General features: G+C 40.1%; 1 protein-coding gene across 3 annotated transcripts; it reads right to left on the reverse strand.

The window, feature by feature from the left end:
* Positions 1 to 377: 377 nt before the first annotated feature.
* Positions 378 to 10,820, reverse strand: LOC308139265 (transcriptional coactivator YAP1-like). 3 transcript variants are annotated; one of them, XM_080508641.1, is made up of 9 exons: positions 10,695 to 10,820; positions 10,080 to 10,330; positions 7,941 to 8,140; positions 6,964 to 7,118; positions 5,642 to 5,743; positions 5,312 to 5,415; positions 4,999 to 5,117; positions 4,651 to 4,751; positions 378 to 3,630 (listed from the first exon to the last, which is right to left on the reverse strand). In XM_080508641.1, the coding sequence occupies exons 2-9, from the start codon at positions 10,281 to 10,283 to the stop codon at positions 3,449 to 3,451; spliced, it is 1,167 nt and encodes a 388-aa protein (XP_080364767.1). In that variant the 5' UTR covers positions 10,284 to 10,330; positions 10,695 to 10,820; the 3' UTR covers positions 378 to 3,448. The 3 variants fall into 3 exon arrangements, with proteins under 3 accessions (XP_080364767.1, XP_080364769.1, XP_080364768.1); XM_080508643.1 differs by lacking the exon at positions 5,642 to 5,743; XM_080508642.1 differs by lacking the exon at positions 10,695 to 10,820 and having other exon boundaries at positions 10,080 to 10,425.
* Between the last annotated feature and the right edge of the window lie 872 nt (positions 10,821 to 11,692).

Here is an 11,692-nt window from a genome sequence, read left to right on the forward strand (position 1 = left end):
ACATAGCATAAACACTATAATATTCTTCCATTTGTTTTCACAAAGTATTTAATATTTACAGTTAGTACGGCTGATTTTTTTTTTTTCAAACACAGTGTAATCCAATAACTGTATATTTGTATTGTTGGCCAGTTGTACTCAGTGTATTGGCAGACCTCAGGGATATTAATGCCCATTTATACCACTTTACATTACAGGAAATTACAAAAAAAAAGATCCCCACATAGTTATGCAAAGTTTGATGAAACTACTTTGAAGCTAGCATACCAACAGGTAGAGCAATGGCAATTACAATATCTGACTATCTGGATTTTTGACATTGTATAAAGGTGCAATTTTACAGTTGTACACTGAAAACTACGAAACATTGCCTTAAGCCATATTCAAAAGTTTAATAAAACAGAAACTCCTTAAAACGATTACAATACAAATGTATATAAACCACATGCATAAAAAGGTACAAAACAAGTCTGACCGACTCCAAACTCTGTAAATATGATAATAAATGTCAATACATGTAACATACATAGCAAGTGTCATGCATGCTAAGATAAATAATAGGCTAGGTAGTATGTTGCATTACATGTGTGAGCGGGAAGTTGCTCGGCAAGTTGTTTGGTACTTTACTTCAGGAAAAGCTTCCAAAAGGGGGTCTTGGCTCTGCATCTGGGGATGTAGTGAATGAAGTGTTTACCTCTTAGTATGGCATTGAAAACAAAAAAGGAAGCTGGTTAGAAGAAATGCTCTCATCAATAATCACACTGCTTCAAAATCACATAAAATATTAACACACTGCAGAAACAACCTAGCAGATTAAAATAGATTATATACTTATATAGTTTTACCAAACAAGATTAAAGACCTCTCTGTATTGAGGTTCAATACTTAGTATGATGCTCGTGTGAGGAAGAAGAACAGGATCTTTGCTTTGCTGTTGGCTGTGCCTCTCTGAAGAGGCCTGAAGTCCCTCTATAACGCGCAACCATTTCCCCTTTCACTTACAGAAAAGTATTCAACAGCAGATTAGTGACAATCTAATGTTATAAAAGCACTGAAAAGCATAGTTCAGGAAAGGATTTACAAATTTGGATTACATTTTTTGTGCCATTTCTCAAAACAAATGTGCCTGTATGTATTGGGGAACAAAATAAAGAATATTCTGATTGAAATTGGCTTCTCCAAAAGAAAACATTTGAAATCCACAATATAAATTTTAAACTGAAATGAGATGAAGATGGAATTTTGAATAAAGGTGAACAAGTTTTGTGTACCATCAAAATATTTCAATTTATTTGTGCATTGTTCTAGGAAATTAACTGATCCATGTAATTGAAGGTTGTATATTCCAGGGTAGGTGCTTGAATGAGCTTGAAGAACCTAAAGCAGTAATATCTGGTTGAATCCTGCACTTCTTAATGTTTTTCACATTGTAGGATTTTATGAACAACTGTTGGGATCCAAAGGCAATAAAATGTATAACTTGATGATTGTTGCATGGACCTGATTCTCTTACTACCAATATGAACAATATGTAAACATTTTCTTATTTTTTCTTTTACTGTGGCTTTGTCAACATGATTTCTCAATAGTAACTCATCTTTCATGAGAATCGCTGGTAAAACTCAGAGAAGGAAACTAAAGTTCCCGCCAGACATTAGTGTTTAAAGTTTCAATTTGATTCGGTTTCTCGCTGTGTTTGTGTCCTAAAACTCAAAAAGAAACCCTAAACAATTCCTCCAGGTGAACAACAGATTAGTTTCTCTGGGGAAAATCACATCACGATGATGCAAGATGTATCAACACTTTACAATAAAGTTTCAAAAATGCGCATGTGAGGCGGCACGTTTCAGACACCACTTATGTTTCTAGGAATACCCAAATTTCTAAAATGATGTGAAAAGAGCATCTGAAAGAAACTATTTCGATCGCACTCCCTTAAGAATTGTCAGCATAAGTTAAAAATGCGCATGATTTGCTGGTGAGGGGATAAAACCTGGCAGAGATGATTACATACTCTATGTATTTTCATGTGGAAAGAAAGAATACACTATGATCCCACTGAATCACTGAATGAATGAATGGATGGATGTTATTGTTTGATTACAAAAGCATTAAGCGTATATCAACACAAGAGAGAGAAAAGAAATTAATTTGATCTCAACATTTAAGGGTGCAATCTAAATAAGTGAATATTTTTCATTCATATTTCCGGGTAAGGAAAATCATCCAGCCTTGTAAAGAGTTTAAAAGATGACGACTGTCCACCGTAATGCAATCTAAAATAACTAACCTCCAATCAACATTGTGTTTGTGAAGTTAATACTTAATGCTGGTGTGGACAAAACAAGCCAAGAAAACGCACACAAAAATAATATAAAAAGGTAATTAGCATTAACATCACCTGAATATTAGAAGCTTCAAAACCGGGTTGTTTTTTTTTGTAATGCTGCTGCAGTGTATCCTGCAACAACATACATTATGATGATTCAAAAATACAGCGCGCTGGTGGAAATCCTTTTGCGTGAAAAATAAAACTTGTGAAACAGACTGCATTGTTAGCTTATCGTTTGTTTGTTTTTTTATTCTAAATGTATTTTAGATTTTGATTTCAAAATGATTTTTATCAGACGAAGTGATTGTGTTTTAAGCCTTTTAAATCTTGTGTTTCTGGAGAGTTGTTGCTTATCTTTTGATTCTGCGCTGGCTCACCACTAGGGTGCGTCCTTTCCTGGTTTAGTGTTTTGGTGCAGCATAAGGGAGGAAAACTTTTAATGTTGTTTGAGCAGACGTTTGGTTTTATGCAACCGATGTGGTGTCAAGGCAGATAACTTCATTGTTCTTTTCTTCAGAACTTGGGTTTTTTTTCACAGTACATGCATGCACATCACTTCAAAGTAATACGACTGAAAGCAGCCATTTTCCTGCAAGTCACATCTGAGTGTAGCTGGGGTTATATTACATATATGTTTTTACCCCAAATCTTACTTTATTTTAGATACTGGTATTGGCTATTTAAATTCAAATGCCTGCTTGCTGCATACCAGTTCTGAATGCGGAAAACCCAAGAAATCTGTGGTCTAAAATTAGCTGTGAAACACTTAATGACGGACATGCAGAGAATCATCTGAGGTTAAAGACTGTGTAAAAGGGAGTGTTAAGTAATGTGGAGGCTCTGCCATAGATCTCTGTAAAACCAGGTCCAGAAAAAGAGGAAAATACCAGCAGCTTACCACCTTCTTTGAAAATCAGTTTGTTTGTTTGTTTTTTTTCATTCCAACAGGGTGCGAGTAGTGTTAAGGATCCATTGCAAAAAAAAAAAGTAGCATATAGTCTCTGCAAATTTTTTTTCTTTTCTGTACCACTTTTGAAGCCCCAAATTCTCGGAAATCCTCAGTCCTTCTTTTGAAAATTTGAGGTCAAACCACATCTGACCACTGGCTGTTTGTGTCTATAGCCAGGTGAGCAGGCTGTCTTTGTCCATGTGCGACTCAGAGAAAACGGTCTCCATGTCCATCAAAAGGTCTGAACTCAGACCCTCGGGAATGCAGGGCATTAGCTCCTCGCCCTCAGACATGGGCAGCACCGGCATAGACTCCTGCAGGGACATCGAGGGGGGATCGCCGCCCTCACCTGATAGAGAGAGAGAGAGAGAAAGAGAGAGAGAAAGAGAGAGAGAGAGAGAGAACGGTCTTAGTGGAGTATATTAACAAACGATTTCAGTTTTTGCATGCAACAGCTAGGCACCATCATATCTTATAAAGGTATTTGTCTGATATTGTCCCAGCAGAACATTTTGTTCTCAGAGTGCAGGTTCAGGGGAGGCTTCCTTAATTTCTAAAAGTAGAATGGAAGGCAGATCTTTAAACTATCAAAGCTCCCAGGACTAAAAGCACATTCTCTACTTTAAATATCCAGAAACTTTGCTATTTGATCAATCTTATAGTTCAGCCTGATTCCAGTCACATTTTCCTGTTAAGAGTCTTTAGGTTGAGACTGCTGTGCTTCATTTCACTGCTTCTCTCCTTTCCTCACAATCCATGCACTCGTATGTCACCACTGCATTTTACCAACTTGCTTCCTCTCCTTTAGCTTTGTATTAGCCAGCATATGTTTGGGAGGCCAAAATCATAAATACAGTCATAATTGTCACTTTTGCTATAAATAAAAGTTTCAACTTCAATCGTTACTGGACAGTTGTCATTGCACATGACTAATATCTAAAGCAGGGGTGGCCAACCCTGGTCCTCGAGAGCCGCAGTCCTGCATGTTTTAGACGTCTCCTCACATCAATACAGCTGACAGCAATTAGTGGCTCCTTGTCAAGCTTTCTGCAGAGCCTCATCATGACAACAGGTGTGTTTGAGCAGGGAAACATCTAAAACATGCAGGACTGCGGCTCTCGAGGACCAGGGTTGGCCACCCCTGACTAAAGTATGGCACTGTTCTTACTCTTGGATTAATTCAAGTAACCTCTTAAAGCTCAAAAGATCAATATTAAGGCATCGTCTCTCGCTAGACCAACAGGCTGTGGATCATTACACCAGAACACGACTGCGTGTTGTTTTGTTACTTTTGTTTTACAGATAAACACAGGCATAGAAACATGTCATGGCTTTTCTTCTCTCTGGCTTGTGTGTCCGTCAATATTACCAGTGTCCATTTGATCCACAGAGCTCAGCATGTGGTCCGACGTGCGGGGAAGGCTGCTGACGCTCAGCCCACTGTCCGTGCTCTCATTGCGAGAGTGAGCGCTGCGTGAGAAAACACAGAAGAACATCACTTTATACATGTTCAACATTGGTTAAAAAAATGTTTTTAAAAACACCCCAAACTGACATCCTGCTCCACTTAAGAGTAAATGCAGATGAAAACAACTCTGCTTTTAAAAATAGCGTTAGTCTGTAAGAGAAAAAATACTTGTCAAAGCTTTTATTGTTCAAATGAATTTTACAAACGACATTATGTCACTTTCGTGATGGTGAGCGATACTCAACACACCCATTGAGTGTCGGTTCGTAGCTCGGGGCTCTAATCCTGACATCCAGAGGTGGTACGAGGGTTTGTGAGCTCCTGTCATGGTCCATTCCACCGGGCATCTGGTTCCTTCCTCCTGCCTCCTGCAACACACACACACACACACACACACACAGACACAAATCCCACATGTCACCTAATTCATACAGCACACAGCCTGAGTGGTGTCCGAGCACGAAACAAACTGATCGCAAAGGCAATAATTCATCAGTGTTGCAGAAAAATGTTAGCTGTTTTGCTTAGCGCACTCTAATAGAATAGATATTTGACCTCTGACCTGTGCAGTGACTTGTGGAGGGAGGCCTTGCTTGCATCGGAGCCTTTCCTTTTCCTGCCTTTGCTGTATTGCCAACCCAAGAAGACCAGGGTTCATTTTCTGAGCTGGAACACATTAAGAAAAAAAACCCAAAACAAACATTTTAATGAAAAGTTTAAACATTTCAGCAATTAAGATATATGAGAGAAATGTTTTCAAAACTTTGCGAACTTTAGGTTTTTTTTGTCGTTGCCAAACAGCAACTTCTGATGGTGGACATTGGAACAAAATGTTTCTCATTGACAAACAAGAATTGTCAATTCAGGAGACACAAATTTGATAGTGTGCTACCTAGACGCGGGTCGACCCATGCGGTGGTCTTATTTATGTGATCGATGTAGTACACCTCTCCATCTGCAGTCACAGCCTGCTCCCAGCCTTCAGGCAGTGGACCTGAACAGCAGTGAAAGTACACAGTGAGAAGGCAAATGGTGGATGGAGTGCATGGAGCGTTGAGAGAAAAAAGTAGAACGCGGCCTACATCCTCTAATGTCTGTGTAGCTTCTAGTTTGGAGAGATTTCATGAGCAGAAGTGAGGGTTAGTGGAAGATGAGGACAGTTTTTGTTTTGTTTTGTCTAATCCAGTCGACCTGAAATGTGTATTTTGCCTGAATGTAGTAAGTGTTAAAAAAAAAAGGCAAAAAAAGGCAGTGGAGCTTAAATTGACGTCAGTCTCTCAAAGCGTCTGTTCAATTAAATTACAATACAGATGTTTCACAGAAATCATCACAGTCTGCACTGATCTGGAAAGATCCACAGAAAATTGAGATTATTTCTCTCATTGAAAGTCGCTTGATTTCAATTACTTGTGTCTGAATAGAGACTATTCTTTTCTTTTAAAAATGTATTCACTAACTTTGAAGCATGTATACACCAATATTAAGCTGCTTCAAAAGATTATCACTATCATGTGTTTGTTCAATTACTGTTATTTGGCTCAGCTCTGCTATGTAACGAATCCTGAGGAAATGATTTGGCTCTTCGGCGTTTAACTTATTGTGGTGATCTAGAAGGATGTATGGTGTGTGTTCTCAAATGGTTTATCGTTATTTCACCGACAACTGGGCACTGGCTTTTCTCTTCAATTGCTGTGTCAGAATTCAGTGAATCCATGGATGTGAACAATTATCATCAAGTATTAAAAACAAAGAAGTTTCAGTGTTTTTTTAGTTATGTAATTAACATATAAAAAATGACTTCAGACACAAACCACCACCTTTATTCTAATTTAGTTGAACAGACCCTTTTACAATTTTGATTAATTTCAAATCAGAACCGGTCAGACAGCAATAGGTTAGAAAAACCCGGTTTCCCTCAGTTTAGTGCAATTTGATTTTTCACCACTTCATAAAAAGTCTCGTCAGATAGACCGCTCTTCTTTTATTAAAAAAGCTTTTACTTCATAAGATTCTTGTCAGTGTTATTCCACTAAAGTTGGGCTGATTCTTGAATTAGTGCATGTGATCATTCCCACCAAGTCACCAAGAGCCATGGGCGTAAAGGTCAAAGGGAAATCCTGAAGAATGAAACCCAGCAAAGACCTGACCCGCTGGAGATAGGGCGGGTTGGAAAAAAAAAAATCAAGAAAAAGAATAGGAAAACTCAAGTGATACCTGTCTCTGGGTTGATGTTTTGTGGTTGCGTTGTGGGGGCTGGGTTGCTGACGGAGTGGGCATGGATCGGGGTGCCAGAGATGGGATGCTGCGCCGCGGCCGACTGGAGCTGCGCGAGACGGGGGTCGTGCCAAGTGGTTGTCTTCTCCAGGTGACTGAAAAAAAAACACACGACAAGTTTCAACGTATCTGCATCTGTCAAACCGCTGCACCCGATGGATACGACGACGCAGGAGGCACGTTTCTGCCCCGGACCTGCTTTACCTGTACTACCAGATGCACACATGCATCCACACTGACAAACGACACATGCCACTGTTTGTGTTGTTGTAAACTACGGTGACCTTTGACAGGAGAGGAAAGGCTGCGAGGCTGAAACCGCTCGGCTCGCAGAACCCGCCGAAACACCTCCGCTCGATTGCGTCAGATTGAGTCCGGGTTTGAGCGTCGGTGTGACAGTAAATGCTTCCCTTTCATTCTTTCTCCATTAAAGTTGAAAGGAAAAAGATGATTAATTCATTGTATATAATAATTAATCTTTCATTAATTCAGGCAATTCATTTTTTTTATTTCTATTATGGCTACTATAATTATATGAACATTTGGGGCAGAGGTGGCTTAGACATCAAAGAAGTGAGCTGGTGATCAGAGGTTTACAGGTTTGAATCCCACAGCTGACAGGTTGCCACTGTGGGTCCCTGAGCACGACCCTCGACTCCAACTGCTCCCAGGGCACTGCATAGTAGATGCCCACTGCTCCTTTGGGCATAAATTAAATGTAGAGACCGAATTTCATACCACATCTGTTGTACATATGACAAATAGAGCATATTATTCGACTCAAAATCCAATGTTTTGGTCATTTGCTTTGTGTGACTCAAAATCAGGCTTAAGATGTCATCTTAAGCTTTAAAAATGTGATATCTTTGTTAACCGAAACCCTTTGAGGAACAGGTGAGATTTATTGATGACCTTACTTGAGGAAATAACGTTGGCCAGTAGGCGTCTTGGCCATTTCCCAACCGTGTGGGAGTGGCATGTCATCAGGTATGATCGGTGTCGCTGCTACATCTGCCGCCTGAGTGGTGAGCGAGTTGACGGGCAGGGAGGCAGGTGAGGAATGGGCGCGGACGTGATGAGGAGTGAGGGAGCCGCACACGCCTCCATCCGAACTGGCCTGACGAGAAACAAGCAGGGTTAACAGCTCCGCCGGGAAGCCGCAAACGGCAATCAGAAACGTAAACCGGCAGGATGAAAAGGCTTGGATTTAAACCAGAGAGAGAGAGAGAGAGAGAGAGGGGAGGTGAAAAGACACGAGCTTACAAGGAAGAACAGTGAAACTGCTCATTCTCACGCCCCAACATGTGTCACCTTTCATCAAGTTCTCGCTCTCCTGCTGTCAGTTATGAGTAAAGATGACACATTTGCTTTCCTTAAAATTTGGAGAAATTCAGCCACAGGTGGCCCGGGTCCTCGTTTTTTGTGTCTGTTGAGCCGATTTTAGAAAAATGTAGATATTATTGATTGGATTGGAAAATCCTTTAGTTACAATAATGAAATCAAGGTTAAGTACAGACTTTGATGAAATGAATAGCATTTCTTAGTTTAAGTGAATAATCAGAGTTTGGTCTTCTGGCAAGGAGGAAGGCAGCTTGGTGGTTAAATATCCATTGTGCCAGGTATATCTAATGGTCATCACACATGCAGTGGGACAAAAATGTTAATAACTGACAGGTGAAGTCCTGATTCATGTCACTGTTGCTGCTTTGTGATCTCACCTAGAGACTGAATAATCATAATAAAGGATTATTTACTTTCTGGCAAATTAAAACATCTCTTGAAATAGTTGCAGTCAAAAGTCAAATCACAGTCGTGTGTCCTTTCTGTCAACATATTGTAAGATTTTTATACATTCCACCACTCTTAGCAGTTATTCAGAAAGTGAGTTTAATGTGAAAATGCAGCAACACTCATGCTGCACAAAAACCTTGACAAGTGTGAGCTTTGCAATTGAACTTTCAGAAAGTGTCAACGGTGGCTGTGTGCATGAAATGCTGCAAGTTCATTGTGGCCACAAATATATATACAGGTAGATTTTACAGTCTTTTGGAAGCTGATTCTAATTTTCTATTTATTGTGTGGTTAATAGAAACTGTTCACTGAACTGTGGCTATTCAGAAAGCAATTTATTATTTGTTTCACATTCGATTTGAAAACTGAAATGGATAAAGCTTTATAGAAGACTGATGGATAGAGTTTAATTTCTGGATTAAATTTATTTGATAAATGGTTCAAACCATTGTTAAACTGGAATTCTAAAGTGCTTTAATCCCTTTTAATAAATCCATAACACCGAGCAGAAATAACCCTCTCTGTATCATCTCAAATATCACAGATTAATTACTTTGTATTAACAGAATAATTTCTTTTTTAACATACCAAAAACATTTTTAAGACATTAGCTAGATACTTGGAAAAACTAGAGTACAACTCCTGTCTATTGTTTGATCTATTATAAACCAAGAAGTTCAACACAAATCGAATATAAAAAATATCTCAAGCTTAAATTTTAACCTGTGTTCAGTTTTTGGGAGTCCACACAGTGACTATTTAGGAAATATCTATTAGTAGTTCAAACATCTTTCCTCTCTTTCTTCTATTCATATGAATACAATATCATATACATACATGTCCCCTTATATTACAAATCCAATATTAAACTCTCAACATAGGAGGGATATAATTGGTTTGCATGTGAGTCATTCATAAAAATAAAGCGAATCTCATCAGCAAGTCAATTGTTTTGAATGTTATTTCTTCACACCTAACATAGAGACGAGAATTCTTCGAACAATATTGAAATTTTAAGTATAAGAAAACATGACATTAAATAGTATTGTGATATTTGGACACACTGTATTTTAAAATGTAAAAAAAAAAAAAGGATTTGTGGGAGAATGAATGTAAAATAGAAGTTTCACCAAGTGTATTAAATGACAGGAAAATAAACTTTGTATTTTGTATGTTAGTGAGAAGCAGAGCAGCTGTGATTGATCCAGGCTGTGTGGAGGGGGGGGGGGGCTCCTGTAGAAGATTTTTTTTTTTTTTTGCAGTACTTGTCTGGAGTGTCCGCGGGGATCCGGCTGCCTGAAGAAGGAGTCCGGCAGCTTCCTCATCCTCATGGGCAGGGAGGACGGCTGCCTGGCCGCCTTGTTGGGGTTCATCACGGCGCTGAAGAGGGCCTCCAGCTCGGTCTGCGAGTCCCCGCGGACGTGCACGATCTGCTGCCCGGCCGGAGGCGCGTCGCGGTGCGCGTCCATGTCGGCCCAAAGTTTTTCTTTTTTTCTTTTTGGGTGTCGAAGTTAATCTGTCCGGGGGGGGGAGAAAACGTCCGAGCTCGGTAAACAAAACTGGGAATAAACGCAGTGCGTGTGCTGCAGTTATGATCGGATTTGTTTACACTTTTTTTTTTGCCCTCCAACTCCCTCCACCCCCCCCCCCCCACTCGCTCTTCCTCCCCACCCCCTCCCACCCCATTTCAACTTTTTTTTTTTTTTTTTTTTTTTTTTAATTTGTCCGAGTTTTTCCCAAGCTTTTAATATCTCGGAAATCATCCGGGCGTGAAAAGTACACCGATCAACGAGGTAAACAAAATCGAAGGAGCGCAAATTAAAAGCCCGGATCGGTGTTCAAATTAAATCTCCGCAGAGTACAACATGCCTCCCACATACCTTCAAGCAGCCAGACCGTTTACCCCCCTCTCTCTGTATTCCTGCAGGGGGAAAGAAAAGTCGGAGAAATCACGGCCGGGTAAAGAAAAAAAAAAAAAAAAAAAAAAAAACCCTAGTCCGCCGGGTCCCGATGTCCGATGCAAGTCTTCACAGAAAAGACGCTCGAAGTGAAAAAAAAAAAAAAAAAAAAACACGCACATATGAGAACGTGACGGGAGGAAAGCGACTTGCGCGAGACCTCCAAACTTTTTTCTCATCCAGCGTTCGGTCCAGATTCATGTGATAGTGTGGAGGGGCGGGGTTGCGGGGTTTAAAGCTGCCGCAGTTTGCAGAGCAAATAATTCACTCGTGGGTCAGACGTAAACTTTTTTTGTTTCTTTTCTTTTAAATACAAAAACTCTAGTAACTCTTGTTTGGACTGTTTTCGATTAAAAAAAACACGTCGTGGTCATAAATAACTGATTATGTGGTTGAAGTGCAGTTTTCAGTTTTGTGAGGGTTTCTGCAGCTGAAGGGAAAGAATCTGACCAACTTCCAACCACAGAGGAGACGAATGATCCGGATCCCTCCGCTCATTTTTCTGACTCTCGTCTGGGATCTTTTTTTTTTCTTCTTCTTTTTTTAGGGGGGGTGTGGGGGGTCTGAGAGGGGGGGTTTGGGAAGTTGCACAGAGAAAACATCCGCCCCTGATGAGGCCTGTTTGTCCCGTGCAGGCGCACGCCACTGTCCCGCCCTCTGGTGGAAAACACGCGCACACTGAGCCCAGCTGGCCCAGAGCCGCCTGCACTCAGGAAAAATGTCTGGCCGGACTGGAACTGTGCATCCAAACAGTCATTCACTTGTTTTAGCCTTCGTTTTGCTCATTTGACTGGTTGCAAAAGTCATTAGAAGAAAACCATGATGCTGATTTCTCCACAGTCCACTATATCAGATCAAATATATATATATTGTAGTTCATTTTTAAACTTGTGACATAGGAAGTATTAGATTTGAACATC

The sequence above is a fragment of the Blennius ocellaris genome (assembly GCF_963422515.1).
Source record: "Blennius ocellaris genome assembly, chromosome: 14".
NCBI lineage: Eukaryota > Metazoa > Chordata > Actinopteri > Blenniiformes > Blenniidae > Blennius > Blennius ocellaris.

Bases quoted from the DNA above. Each gene is read 5' to 3' on its own strand.
- LOC308139265 (XM_080508641.1), bottom strand. From the start codon at position 10,283: ATGGACGCGCACCGCGACGCGCCTCCGGCCGGGCAGCAGATCGTGCAC. The intron at 8,141-10,079 runs GTACTGCAAAAA...GTTTCTCGTCAG, and splicing joins CCCGCGGACACTCCAGACAA to GCCAGTTCGGATGGAGGCGT. The intron at 5,118-5,311 runs GTCAGAGGTCAA...TGTGTGTTGCAG, and splicing joins CTCCACAAGTCACTGCACAG to GAGGCAGGAGGAAGGAACCA.